The sequence below is a fragment of the Zingiber officinale genome, chromosome 2B (genome assembly GCF_018446385.1).
Source record: "Zingiber officinale cultivar Zhangliang chromosome 2B, Zo_v1.1, whole genome shotgun sequence".
NCBI lineage: Eukaryota > Viridiplantae > Streptophyta > Magnoliopsida > Zingiberales > Zingiberaceae > Zingiber > Zingiber officinale.
This window is the reverse complement of record NC_055989.1, coordinates 147422764-147437660: the sequence shown is the minus strand read 5'-3', so window position 1 is coordinate 147437660 and position 14897 is coordinate 147422764. Positions and strand designations below refer to the sequence as shown.

At 39.6% G+C, this 14897-nt stretch overlaps 3 protein-coding genes across 3 annotated transcripts; 1 reads left to right on the top strand and 2 right to left on the bottom strand.

The window, feature by feature from the left end:
• Positions 1-7385: 7385 nt before the first annotated feature.
• On the bottom strand, positions 7386-9084 carry LOC122048825. Its single transcript, XM_042610346.1, has 2 exons — positions 8305-9084; positions 7386-7622 (listed from the first exon to the last, which is right to left on the bottom strand). Exons 1-2 carry the CDS (start codon positions 9082-9084, stop codon positions 7386-7388), a joined length of 1017 nt encoding a protein of 338 aa, XP_042466280.1.
• Positions 9085-10522: 1438 nt separating this feature from the next.
• Positions 10523-13011, top strand: LOC122048824 (putative pentatricopeptide repeat-containing protein At3g13770, mitochondrial). The gene is made up of 2 exons (XM_042610345.1): positions 10523-10535; positions 11146-13011. Exons 1-2 carry the CDS (start codon positions 10523-10525, stop codon positions 12579-12581), a joined length of 1449 nt encoding a protein of 482 aa, XP_042466279.1. The 3' UTR covers positions 12582-13011.
• Positions 13012-13368: 357 nt separating this feature from the next.
• LOC122049645 (transcription factor bHLH52-like) lies at positions 13369-14455 on the bottom strand. The gene is made up of 2 exons (XM_042611001.1): positions 13758-14455; positions 13369-13675 (listed from the first exon to the last, which is right to left on the bottom strand). Exons 1-2 carry the CDS (start codon positions 14241-14243, stop codon positions 13466-13468), a joined length of 696 nt encoding a protein of 231 aa, XP_042466935.1. The 5' UTR covers positions 14244-14455; the 3' UTR covers positions 13369-13465.
• Positions 14456-14897: the final 442 nt, after the last annotated feature.

The window sequence follows — 14897 nt, the reverse complement described above, 5'->3', positions numbered from 1 at the left end:
GGTGCTCCTTCGTGTCCTCACCAATGGTTTGCTACTCAAAGATATGACTAGCTTAATTTGACCCATTGGTCATACTTCATTGTCTGTCCGTACAAGGAGATGACTATGGGTTGGAGCTCACTTGCGTCGATCTACATGCCCTCGAACGCAATTTTGAATAGCACGTTAACAAAGCTTCCAGTGTTAACGAAAACCCTGGTCATGCGGCTGTTGGCGATGACGACTTTAATTATGAGGGCATCATCATGAGGGAGCTCCACTCCCTCCAAGTCTTGCGGCCCGAAACTGATTACGGACACTGCAGCTTGTTTCCGACTGCACTCTACTGTGTGTATCTCTAAGCTAAGCGATGTTCATCACTCAACCTTATTGTCATGTCAGACTAGGTCCACCTGCAGGGTTTAACATGACAATCCTTATGAGCTCCTCTTGAGGACATTATCAACCTAGTATCTCTAGGACACAGTTTCCTTCTATAATCAACAACACACACTATAAGTGATACCATTTCCCAACTTATTGGGCTTATTGATTCATCGAACTAAATCTCACCCATTGATAAATTAAAGAAATAAATATCAAATATATATGCTTGTTATTATATTAGGATTAAGAGCACACACTTCCATAATAACCGAGGTCTTTGTTCCTTTATAAAGTCAGTATAAAAAAAACGACCTCAAATGGTCCTACTCAATACACTCTGAGTGTACTAGTGTAATTATATAGTCAAGATAAACTAATACCTAATTACACTACGACCTTCTAATGGTTTATTCCTTTCCATTTTGGTCGTGAGCTACTGTTTATAATTTTTAACATCATCTTCTGCATGTGACACCACATATTATGTTATCTACAATATAAATTAAATGAACAACTACAAACAAATGTAGACAATTTGACCAAATGTGATTCTTTATACATAATGAATGTTTACAAAGCTTAGGTTTTCAGTATACACTCCAACAATCTCCCACTTATACTAATGACTAAGCTGTCATATCTTCTACCATACATCTGATTCCCATTCCCTCCACATGCCCATCAAAAGCTTTCGCCGGAAGGGCCTTAGTGAAAGGATCGCCAGGTTATCTGATGCAATCTTGGCGATGACAACTTCTCCTCGCTTCACGATATCTCGTGTCGGTGGTACTTGCGCTATATGTTTACTTGCCTTATGAGCTCGTGGTTCCTTCGAGTTTGCAATCGCACCGCTATTATCACAATAAATTGTGATGATTTTGGGCAAACCAGAATCACATCTAAATCCATTAGAAGTTCACGAGCCATCTTTGCTTCTTTAGCGCCTCGGTGCTACATACTCGCCTTCCATGGTTGAGTCCGAACGCATTACGCTAACACTCCTCCATGAAATGGCTCCACCTCCTAAAGTAAACACATAGCCCGATGTAGACTTACTGTTGTCCCTATCTCGATTGGTCAATCAGTGTAACCCACAGGGAGTAAATCGTCGCTTGGTAAACTAGCATATAATCTAGTCCTTCTGGTACTTTAATATATGCTTTACGGTCAATGTCCTTGTCGAGGTTACTCGATATCTTCTGACCATGCCCACGGCAAAACAAATATCGGGTCTCGTACATAGCATTGCATACATAAAACTTCCTATAGGCATAAGGAACCGCTTTCATGTCTTCTATCTCCTTTGAAGTCTTAGGAAACATCTCTTTAGATAGAGCTATTCCATGCCGAAAGGTAAGAAACCTTTCTTGGAATCTTGCATGCTAAAGCGAGCAAGGATTGTATCTATATGAAGCTTGGGACAGACACAACATTCTTTTCTTGCGATCCCTTATTACTTTGATCCCAAGTATGTGTGCACACTCTCATAAGTTCTTCATATCAAATTGTTTGGACAATCATACCCTTCCATCCGACAATACCTTGACATTGTTGCCAATTAACAAAATATCATCTCGTATAGTACAAGAAATACCACCACGTTTCCGTTACACTTCTTATATACAAGACTCATCCGGACTTTGAATAAATCCATATGACCGGATTATTTCATTAAACGGATGTTCCAAGATCTTGAAGCTTGCTTGATCCATAAATGGACGATTGAGCTTACACACTAGATGCTCTTTGCCTTTTCAATGAACCCTTCTGCTTCATATGGATGTTCTCTTCAAGACTTCCATTAAGGAAAGTCATCTTGACATCCATTTGCCAAATCTCATAATCCATATGAGCAATGGATAAGAGTATCCGGATGGACTTAAACATGACTACTGTTGAAAAGGTTTCCTCATAATCGATTCCCTCTTTCGGAGTGTACCCTTTTGCAACAAGCCTAGCTTTGAAGGTTTCTACCTTCCGTCATCCCTCTTTTCCTTTTGTAGATCCACTTGCATCCAACGGCTTTTACACCATCGGTGGTTCTACAAGCTCCTGACCTTATTAGAGTACATAGACTCTATTGAAATTCATCGCCTTTTGCCAAGATCTTGCATCTATATCTTGGAGTGCTTCGTCATATGTCCGGGGATCAGGTTCATGTTTACCGGGATCAAGTCGAAGACTCTCCCAAAACATGAATCTCTCGTCTTACAACCCTCCCACTACGACGAGACACCATCATGGTTGTGTATCATGTGTGACACGTGTTGCGGTCTCTTGTGGTACTTCATCTCGTCTGCTGGTACTGAAGTAGACGTGTCCTCTCTAAGTTCTTCTAAAATAACTTTGCTACTGGGCTTGTGATCCATTATAGTCTTCTTCTAAAAAGCGGGCATTGGTGCTAACAATGACCTTCGGTCTTAGGACTATAAAATAAACCACCTTTCGTTCCTTTGGGATATCCTACAAACACGCCGTTCTATGGGATTCTAACTTATCGAGATCTGGTTTCAGACATGTGCCGGACTACCCAAATCCGAATATGTCTTAGGCCGGGTTTTCGCCCATTCCACAATTCTATGGGAGTAGAAGAAACTGATTTAGAAGGTACTAAGTTCAGAATGTTCGTTGTTTTCGAGCATATCCCCAAAGCGAATTTGGTAATTCCGAATAACTCATCATCGATCTAACCATCTCCATAAGAGTCATGTTCCTTCGTTCTACACCATTCTGTTGGGGTGTTCGGTGCAGACAATTGGGATTGAATCCCCTCCGATAAGTAATTCCTAAACTCTCCTAAGAGGTATTCGCCACCACGATCGTAGTGTCTTGATACTTTACCTAGTCGTTTCTCCACATCACCTTGTACTCTTTGAACTAATCAAAGCACTTGGACTTACGGCGCATTAGGTAAATGTATCCATATCTTGAATAATCGCCTATGAAAGAGACAAAATATTCAAAACCTCCTCTTGCTACGGACATAGGACCACACAAATCGGGTGAACCAACTCTAACACTTCTTTGGCTCTATACCCTTGGCCTTGAACGACCTCTTGGTCATTTTACCTTCCAGCAGGATTCATAAGTTGGAAAATTTTCCAACTCTAATGAACCAAAGTCCATCGGCTATAAGCCTCTGAATCCTACTTAAGTTAATATGACCAAGCCTTAGATGCCAAGATATGCTTGGTTCATTCGAAGGTTCTTTTCTCTTATTAGAATTAGAATATGAGTTATAAATTTCCATGTTTTGCTTTGTGGAAGAAATTTGATTTAAAGTATACAAATTGCCAACCAATGCACGAGAACAGATAATCACATTATTTCTTTTAATAACTACATCGTTCTCGAAGAAACAGAATATCCATCTAAACAGTTTAGAAACTGAAATTAAATTCTTTCTAAAGCTGGGTACATAAAGACAATTTCTTAAAACCAAATTTCTATTTCTACTAAAAGATAAGTAGACGTCAACAAGTGCCACCTTAGTAGCATTGCCCATGAGACGTAATTTCTCCTTCTGATACTCGTCGGGTTTCTGGAACCCACAGGAATTGCAGACATGATCGATTATTCCGTATCTACACACGGTCTTGGTAGATAACACCGCTAAACATATTTCAACAACTAGAGCATGATATACCTTTGTTTTGGTTCCTACGAGGACAGTCCGAATGTCCTGACCTTGCGGATGAAGCACTTGCCCTTCGGCTTCTTCACTCCGACTTTAAATCCCAGACTGAGATTTATTCACTTTCTTTCCTGAAACTTGTTCTTCTTCTTCTTTCCTCTCGGTTTAGAAGTAGAACCATTTTCGAGATAGTGAATTTGAGCATTGTGACGAAATAATCCTTAACTTAGTTACACAAGAGTTCCGCTAATGAATAAATCCTCTTATTCATATTATAGTTCAGACGAATCGCTCAAAACTTAGGTAGCGTTTGGAGATCATATCGATCCGGGTTTCCCCATCAATTTCTCCTCCAAGGATCTGTATCGTTCGGATAAGCCATCATCTTTAGGATATGATCCCTCATAGGAGTACCCTCTTGCATGGTGGCTGTCATTATCTTTCTCATGGCTTCTTGCCTAGAAGCCCTATCCTGATGACCAAAGAGTTCCTTGAGATTGTTCATAATATCATAGGTCGTTGGTAAATCTTGATCTTGATGTTGCAATACATTTGACATTGAAGCCAAAATGTAACACCGCGTCATCTCATACCTTTTACCCATTTCCTATGATATTCAATCTCCTCTTGGTTAGATTCACCAGAGGGTGCGGGCACTGCTCAGTTAGTACAAATTTATAGCTTTCAGTAAGAACAATGTCCGGTTCCTTTCCAATCTATGTAATTAGGTCCAGTAAGTCTATTCTGTTGAAGTATGATGGACGATGGGTTGAAAGTCATCCTAAGAATCACAAATAACTTTTGGTCAGAACTCTAAATTTAGAATAATATTGATTCCTCAAACAATACTATTTTAAATTAACCAACACCTCAAAACACCGTGAATTTTGTATGCCACGTTAGTGTGGACGTATACTAATTCAACATTTGTAAAAGGAGGGTTTTAACCCATTAATTTTATTATCTTGTCAACCTAACTTTTTGACAAATAAAATTAATAATTGGTATCATTTGGTCACACAAATAATAGCAGTGACTCCGATGGGGAGGATACTATTAGATGTGTCTAAGTGTATACCACTACTTGACACTAAGTCCATTAATAAGATTATGCCCCTTCCGTTGGGGAAGATCACACGCTCTTAATTAACTTCCTATAGTCATCCAAAAATGGAAGTATGTTCTAGTGATCCGTAAACAAGCTCATCCGTTATGGAGGAAGGCACTCAGAGCCAACGCGCAAGCTTGTTTGCATCACTTACAAACCAGTAATGGAGACCATGGGATTTACTTAAAAATCCTTCTCCCACTTAGTTATTTATAAATGAGGAATTTTAACTATGCTAGCCTACTAAACTTGTAAACTAACATGCACACACGGCACAATATAAAAGCAATAAATAGAAAATTTAATTTTCAACTATTATGTCTTTTGTCTCTAGTTGTCCTCCGTGTGTTGTCATCCCAAGCTACTGCCATATTTGGCCACCGCCACCGGGTCTAGATGTCGCCCTTGTAGTTAGCAGCCTCACTACCCCTGGTTCCTAGTACAGCGTAAGATATGGCATTACATATAGACATTTACTATTTTGATCCTATATTATCTGCTATTATATCCATAAAACTATATACCTTTGTATCTCTAGTTCTTTAATATGTTCATGCATAATATATCTATTACCCACTGAGTCTTAGTACTCACCACCGCGTAAACAAGTTTATTTCGTTATGTAGCAGGTAAAGGATTTATGGAGTCGCCTAGAGATCATGTCCGTGTGGGGTGCTACTCGGAAAACCTAGAGGTTCCTTTGTACAAAAATTTTGTACAAAGGTCTGAACCTTTTCCTAGCTACCATGTCTTCTTTTAAATTAAATTTTGGATCGCTTGGAACTTAACACGTTTGATCCAAAACTTAATTTATTTATTCTTTTAGGTTTTGACTTGGATCTCCTGCGGAACTTAACACGTTCGACCCAAGTCACCTTAAGTTATTAATTCCATTAAATATTAATTTCCATAATTGGTTCCCAGTACTGACGTGGCGAGGCACATGACCTTCTTGGATATGGGAGCAACCACCACCGACTAGACAAAACCTTTTATAGAAAGCTAATATTTAATTTCCTAAAATAACTTTAGGTTAACCGAAAAGAACAATCAAATCACAAGGAAAAGAAAAAACAAAAGAACACAACATCGAAAAACATATTCGAAATTCTAGAATCATAAGCCTCTTGTATTTGGTATTATTTCCATAAATAACTAGTATGATGCGGAAAGAAAAATTACTAGTTATACCTTGTAGAAAAACCTCTTGATCTTCTACCGTATTCCTCTTCTAACCTCGGATGTTGTGTGGGCAACGATCTTCCGAGATGAGAAACCACCAACCACCTTCTTCTCCTCCTAGCTAGGTTCGGCCACAAATAGCTTAACCAAGGATGAAGAACAAAACACCAACCAAGCTCCAAGAGATGCTAGCTTTCTCTCCTTCTTCTTCTTCTTCTCCAAGTAGTATCCAGCCGCCACAAGAGCTCCAAGGAGGGAGAGGAAGATGGCCGGCCACCCAAGGAAAAGAGGGAGAGAAAATAATAGAGGTTGTATCTCATGAAGGCACCCTCACCCCTTCTTTTATATTCCTTGGCCTAGGCAAATTAGGAAATTTAATTACAATAAAATTTCCTTAATTTCCTTGACATGATTTAATTGAGAAAAATAAAATAAAATTTCCCAATTTAATCTATATTGGCCGGCCACATCAAGGGGAAACAATTTAGACAAGTTTTAATCAACAAATTAAAACTTCCTAATTTGTTTCCGAAAATTTAAAAATAAAATTTCTCTTCAAAATCTCTTCATGGTTGATAAAGGAAATTTCTATAATTTTAATTTTACAACATGTGAATAATTTTAAAGAAAATAAAATATCATCAATCTACAAATAAGGAATCTAATCTTTAATCTTTGTAGATCTTTTATAAGAGAGATATTTTAATTTTAATTCCTTGTATGAAATGTTAAATAAATATACGATTTACTTAAGTCAATTAGTAGTCTGAAGTAATAAAAAAGTCTTATAATTAAAACAACATAACCTAAAAATAATCAATATCATCCAAATCTATATCACTATCATCATTAATAGTGTCTATGTTGGAAAATTTCCACTATCAAAAGTTGTTGGAATTACTCCACCATAATTTTTAGCATCAAGATGATTATCTTCCACATCAAAGAATCAATTATAGGTGAAGTAGATATAAGTAAATAATTTGCATATGCTTGGTGCTTACTTGAATTTTCAACAACTTTTTTTGAATTTGTAGAGGAACTTCAACTATATTCTAACATCTTCGACTCGTTATCTGAGACTAAAAGACACACTCACAATAGGATCACTTTCAAATAATTCATCATCTTCTGCCATTTAGTAGTTACAAGGAGGACTGGACCTTCTTTCTCAGTTATCCATTCATCATCCGAATTAATTTCATCAACTACAATGGGATCAATCTTGTCTCTCCTCCTAATGCTTCTCTCCCTAAGCTTGAAGTTATATTTCACAAACACCAACGCATTCAACTTTGCATGTTCAAGAATATTTCTCTTTTTTGTATGAATCTAATATTACAAAGAAGAAAACATATATAAAAAAATTAAACAATGATATGAAAATTATAAAACAATTAAAATTCAAATAGAGTTAGAAACTTAGAATACTCATCGATTCAAAAGTGCTCCAATTTCTTTCACATCCCGAATCACTATAAGTGAGGCCATGCACTCGAATTGCAAATGTAGTAAGCTCGGGTGTCCTACTTCCAAAACATTCCCACCACGAGACTAATAAGTAATAACATAAAAAAAATTACAAGAATGTATATAATTTTAAAATACGAATACTAGTATAATTTTACAAGAAGAAAATTTTAATTCGAGTTCGCAACATTCTTGTTCGTTTTGCTATTGGAGTTCCAAATTCTCCTTCACTTTGTTATACTGGTCCAATTAGATGTCCTCTTTAAGACGATCATCAGAAGACAACATCCTATCCATGCAAGTATACAATCCATCTCTAACTTCATCACAATCAGAAAATCTTTCTTCATAACGCAATTGCGGGTTCAAATAGTACCCGACCGCATGTAGAGGATAATGAAGTTGTGGAGTCCATCGTGAATCATTTTTTTTTCCAAATGAGCTTGTATTTTCTGTCAGCGTCCCCTTTTGCCTTATCCATAAGTTCATAAATATATCCCATGGCCGATCTTTCCTCCGAATCAACTTCCCTTAATACACTTACAAGAGCAACAACACTCTTAACACAAAATGCAACATGTGACCAAAAGTTGGGATCATTAACAACAATTTTCTTCACGATCTTCCCCTGAGTTGTTTGAGATAGTGGTGAACTAACCCAATCTTCGGAAGCAAACATTTGTTCAAGTGACCTTTTAACCTTATACATACTCTGAAGAGTGAGAAATAAAGTAGCAAAGCGAGTAACAGCGAGACGGACAATTTCTTTACCGTTTGTATACTTTCTCATCAAAGAAAGTATAGTCCCATGACCATAAAGGAACTTCACAACCATCTTAGCATGCTCAATTGTGTCAGAAAAAATCTTCAACTTTGCAATATCCTCCAACATTAGATCAATGCAATGTGCCGCATAAGGTGTCCACCAAATTCTATGTCTAGTCTCTATAATTTTTTCCCCCACCTTAATGCAATTCGAAGCATTATCCGTGACAATTTGAATCACATTTTCCTCTCCCACCTCATCAACAACGACATCAAGATATTTAAAGATCAATTCCCCATTTTTAGTAGAAGTTGATGCATCAATAGATTTCAAAAAGAAAGTGTTGGCGGGACTATTTACCAAAAAATTGATCGAACTTCTATTCTTTCCATCTGTCCAACCATCGGACATAATAGTGCATCCATATTTTTCCATGCCTTTATGCTCCTCATATATTAGGTTGATGCCATCAACCTCAGCTTTAAGTATCCAAGTTCTTAACTCATGCATTGAAGGAGGCTTGAACCCTCTTCCATATTCCGCAATACCCTCAACCATAGGCAACCCAATAAGGATCATTCACAACATTAAACGGAAGTGCGACAGAGTAAATAAAACGACCAACTTTATGCTTACATCAACCAGCAAATCTTTTTTGTATATCGAATTTAGGATTGTTTGTCTAAGTTCAGAACTAACAAACCCATGAAAAGTACCTTTACCTTTTGATTCACCACTACCAGAACATCCAATTGCATTTCCCCCTACACTTCCAACTTTTGATAATTGTGTACTCATACTCTGGGGACCCTCACCAATCTCTCGTAACAATTCGGTTTGTTTGCTTTTAGATGCTCTAATTTTGTCAAGTGATTCCCTAATTTCTTTCTTAATATCATCCGGAGCACTAACACAAGGCGCAACCCCTTTATGAGTTTGAGCTAAATGTTCCTTCAAACGAGTAATCCCTCCATTCGATATATGATGACAAAATTTGCACCGAACAGATTTCTCTCCCTCATTTTGATAACAATACTTCCAACCAATATCTTTTTTATCTTTTTTTGACAAATTCGTAGGCATTGCAAATTCTAACTAGACGATCAAAATCCTAGAAAAACAAAAGGAAAAAATCAGAACAAATAATTAATTACTTAGAAACAAATCAGTAAAAAAATGGGAATCAATCCAGGGCATCTAGATCGATCATTGGATCGATCCTGTGATTGATCGAGATCCCTTCTGTTCGAATTGATCTTGATCGATCCAGATGCCTGACTTCTGGAAATCGCGAAATCGCTTTTGCTCCTTCGAGAAACAAAAAACAAAAAGGAAAAACCAAACGAAGAAAACGAAAGGAAGGAGAAAAGCTAACCTCCAATCGTTGTCCCTCGCCGCCGCTCACAAGCCACTGCTCGCCGATCGCCTCTCACAAGTTGTCGCTCGCTCGTCGCTAGTCGCCCGTCGCTTGTTGCCTCTGCCCTACCTTCTCGACGGTTACGATTCCACTCGCCTTTGCCTCCTTGCCTTCGCCCTAGTTATTTTGTAAGCAATTTGCAATTATAGCGCCCGCTATGGGCTGCTAGGTCACGATAGTGCACACTATGTGCGTTATTGACGCTTTTGTCCTGAATAGCGTAGGCTATTTGGGACAATCGCTAATCAGCGAACGCTCTGTAGCATTCGCTGATCGTAGCGCGCGATAGTGTGCTATGTAGCGCGTTATTCGCCTCTATTGAAAACCTTGGTTAAAACTAAGAGGACAGGACCTCTATTTATAGCATTCTGGTCGAAATGACCATTTTGCTGACGTAGCACATCGAAGGAGCCTTAGTTCCATTAGAGGCGCCTCAGTTCCATCAGAGGCGCCTCGGTTGTGTTGAGGTTGATCCACGCGCAATGGTTCTTTGTTGATCTGTCAACATTGGAGGTGCCACAGTTCATCGGAGGCGCCTCGGGTCGGCTGACGTGGATTCTGCTGCTTATCTTTGCGGCAATGGTTGCTTCCTGCATGTGAGGCTCTTGAGATCCATCTGAGACGTTTTGACTTTTGTTCATCCGAGACATCTCAGACAAGAGGCACCTTGAGTCTTCAGGATGCCTTGGGTCACCTGAGGCGCCTCAAATGGTTAACATCAGAAGTTGACGATTCTTTGATCCGTTCACTTGGGTGATGCTTTGGTAGTCTGGAGTTGAGCTCACCCGAACCAAACTCCGACCTTCTCCTCGAGTAAACTTCTTCCCGGCCTCTCATCCCTCGGATGCACCACGCGTTGTCCTCGCTCCACCGGTGTACTCTTCTGCAGCTCCTCGTCCCTTGGATGCACCGAGTCCGTTGGCTCCCTTCGCATGCCATCCTTCTCACTCGTTGCACCTTCTGCTTGATTTCTTGTGTTCATAAGTTTCTGCACACTCAAACACAAGGCATCAAATACAGGGCTTTACTTAATTCGGTTGATTAACATCAAAATTAATCTGGGATACTTATAACTTTTGCTTTAGTGGAAATATATGTTGAAACTTTTGTTTAGCTTATTGTTAACCATATTCATCTGTTTCCCTCTCAAAAAATGTTGGAAAATAAAGTTATTCAATCTTAAAACTTGCATAATTTGGCAGGTATATTGCCCAACGAATACACATTGGCTACAGTTCTTCCTTCTTGTACTGGCCACTCTGGTCAAGATCATGGCAGGCAAATACATTCTCTAGCAGTGAAAAGTAACTTCGATTCTCATATGTTCGTCGGGAGTTCACTGCTTGACATGTACTCCAAGGTTGGTGAAGTCAAAGACGCTCGAAGAGTTTTCAACATGCTGCCTCATAGGGATGTTGTTTCTTGTACTGCTATTATCTCTGGATATGCCCAGTCAGGCCTCGATGAGGAAGCTCTGAAAGTGTTCCAACAGCTGCAGAGAGAGGGAATGGAATGTAACTATGTTACTTTTGTCAGTCTGTTGACTGCAATCGCCGGACTTGCTGCTTTGGATTTCGGTCGGCAAGTGCATGGCTTGGTTATCAGAAGTGAGCTTCTGTTTTATGTAGTCCTCGACAACTCTTTGATTGACATGTACTCTAAATGCGGAAGCTTGAAGCATTCAAGAAGAGTCTTTGATAACATGCTTGAGAGATCAGTGATTAGTTGGAATACAATGCTTATGGGTTATGGTAAACATGGTTTAGGAAGAGAGGTTGTTCAGCTCTTTAAGTCCATGTTTCGAGAAGTGAAGCCCAATGGTGTTACTTTCTTAGCTGTGCTATCTGGCTGCAGTCACGGTGGATTGATCGACGAGGGTCTAGACATTTTTGGTTATATGGTCAGTGATCAAAGGTTGAAACCAGAAATAGGGCATTATGGATGTCTCGTAGATCTACTCGGGCGTGCTGGCAGAATAGAAGAAGCGCTAGATGTGATCAAGAACATGCCATACGAACCGACATCTGCCCTATGGAATTCACTTCTAGGTGCGTGCAGATTGCATGCTAAGATTTCGATTGGCGAAGTTGTTGCTCGAAAGCTTCTCGACATGGAACCTGACAATGCTAGTAACTATGTGATACTTTCGAATATTTATGCTGCTTCAGGAAGATGGCAAGATGTTGCCAGAGTGAGGGAGTCAATGAAACTGAAAAAACTGACGAAAGAACCAGGGAGAAGCTCCATCCAACTCGACAAGGTTATGCACATTTTCTTTTCCAGTGACCGTTCTCATCCCCGAAGGAAAGAAATTTTTGATAAGATTACAGAGGTGTGCGAAAGGATCAAAGCGGCAGGTTATGTTCCAGATCTTAGCTGTGTGCTACATGATGTAGACGATGAGCAAAAGGAAAGCATACTACTTGGGCATAGCGAGAAGTTGGCCATAGCATTCGGGCTAATGGGCAATGCTTGTCGCGAGTCGATTCGCATCACAAAGAACCTCCGAATCTGCATTGATTGTCATAATTTCGCAAAGTATGTATCGAATGTATATCAAATGGAGATATCTTTGAGGGATAGCAGCCGGTTCCATCTAGTTGCCGGAGGGGCGTGCAGCTGTGGGGATTACTGGTGATCGACAGCGATCTGAGGGATCAGTTGGAGATGGAATTTGAACTGAGCCAATTGGGCTGGTCGGAACCAGCCATTTGAAAGCAGACGGTGTTGTCGACATGACAAACTGATCGAATCTGCCCCAGTAAACTATCCAACATGTCGAACGAAGTGGACTATTTGGGGAGCTCAACCAGGCTGAGTGAACCATAATCCATCTCATAGAGTGATTTTATTATCACCAAAGTTCGTTCATTTCCTATGATTATAACTTTCCTTTTCCTTGAGATTTGGAAAGATTTTAGGGCAAGAATCACAAGAGCAGTCCTATATTTTTGAATATCACATCACACATGGGCATCTTTTTTTCGTTGTGTTATAGGTTATGTATCCATTGTAGCGATTATGAAATTATAATTATGTTGTTGAACAAGTAGGATTTAAATTTAAAATCAGTAGTCAAAAAAATCAAAATCGATCAATAAAAATCATAATTGATCAAACAACAGTAGTTAGGGAAGAATTAATGGGGTGAGATTTGATTAAAAAAAATTAAAAAAAACATCTTTTATGATTCCAATAAAAAGGAGTTTTTTTTATTGCTCGAGATTTTATATACAAAATGTTTTCTCCAACCAGTGTTGTTTAGTAATTTCAGAAGGTCGACTTTACATAGAACCCCTGGAAGAATGACTGAACTGATTAGTCTTCTAATCTCAATCTTTCCAATTAATGAGATTATCAATAACACTTTGATATGAAGAAAAAACAGGCTTACACCATCCATTTAGTTAATGATCACATTTTGCAACATTAATATTAATAAAATTAACACAAAAACAAATACATGGAATATAATTTTCAGAATTAAATTGACAATTCTTTTTTCAAGGAAAAACAAAAACCCTAACGTAGTCCGATATTGATCGACTCGATGAACCGATTAAGATCGCGAGCTATGGTCAAGTTGGACTTGATCTCCTTGTCCTCGGCCATGACCATCACCAACTCCTTCGCCACCACGCACCGCCCTTCCGCAGCCAATTTTTCTTGGACACGTGGCGATGATACCAGAGCTTGGGCCTTTCTCTCTGTCTCCGGTGGAGCAGCCCAATTCTGCAATATAATAAGAAAAATAAAATTAGTTCATTATTTCCGTATTAAAAGAAGAGTTAAAATTATGCATTTCTAATTGGACCTTAATTGGGCCGGTGAATAATAGCCCAAGAAGGCCGACTTGGGCCTGCATGAACTTGACGTAGCCGCCGGCGGCCTGCAGCATCTCCGCCGTCGTCATCCTGTTCCCGCCGGGGATCAGCCGGCCCAACTCCTGCGTCTTCTCCGCGATTCTCTTCCTCCTCGCCCGTGCCGCCCGGCTCTGCGCCGACAGCTCCGTCCGCTCCTCCCTCGCCGGCGTCGGGAGTTGGTGGTGGCGCAGGTCGTCGCAACTTCGGTGGCGCTTCGGCCAATGCTGGAGGAGGCCGCTGCCGCTGGGTTCGTGAAGTGGTAGCGGGGCGAAGAGGGAGGAGGGGGCAGAGAAGGACGGGTGGATGCCAGCGGCGGAGGACTCCGAAGCGTGGAGGAAGTCGTCGAGGAGGAAGTGGGAGGACTCGGAGAGGAAGCCAGTGAGGGCGTCGGCGACTTCGGAGTGGGCGTCGAAGGCGGCCGCCACCGCCGCTTCCATCGTTTGCTCTGTTTCCTTACGTAGCAGCCCAAAGTCGATGGTCACTTGTGCTGCCACCGCATGGTTATATTTCTGCGCACGTTCCTATAATTTCGGCACGTCATTTTGATGACAACCGACTTTGATGGAAAGAGCAACCACATGGATCCGACGGTCAACAATCGACATAGATTTCAAAGCAAATTCATGGATAAATAACTGTTTGCAACGTGTATTCATCCAATTATTCCAGAAAAAATACCTAAATATCTCTCAAAATTTAAAATAATTAAATATCTTAAGTTATTAACAGTTAGCATTTAATTTAATTACAAATTTTAAAAGTATAAAGTAAATGCTCATTTTGGTACCCTCTCTACCCTTCTTCCATAGCAAACATCGATTATGAGAAAAAAATACCAACTAAAACTCTGTTAACTTGATATTTATTGATATAATTAACTCTTTTTGTTTGGATCTCATTTCTCAAGATTTTCAAAATGTGGAAGTATCTCAAAATTGAAGAAAAACATTTAATTAAATTGATGAAAATGATAACTAATACAACATGGCAGTAGAGCAACTAGGGATGACTGCAAGTAAACAGCTAAGTTTTTGAAGCATAAGAAAAGAAATAGTGTAGCCTAACTCAACAGATAAGAGCTTATGGTGTAT

Excerpts from the sequence above, each read along its gene's own strand:
- LOC122048825 (XM_042610346.1), bottom strand. The coding sequence starts at position 9,084 with ATGGTTGAGGGTATTGCGGAATATGGAAGAGGGTTCAAGCCTCCTTCA. Across the intron at positions 7,623-8,304 it reads TTAAGAGTGTTGTTGCTCTT|ATTCATACAAAAAAGAGAAA; the intron begins GTAAGTGTATTA and ends TTGTAATATTAG.
- LOC122049645 (XM_042611001.1), bottom strand. The coding sequence starts at position 14,243 with ATGGAAGCGGCGGTGGCGGCCGCCTTCGACGCCCACTCCGAAGTCGCC. Across the intron at positions 13,676-13,757 it reads TATTCACCGGCCCAATTAAG|AATTGGGCTGCTCCACCGGA; the intron begins GTCCAATTAGAA and ends ATTATATTGCAG.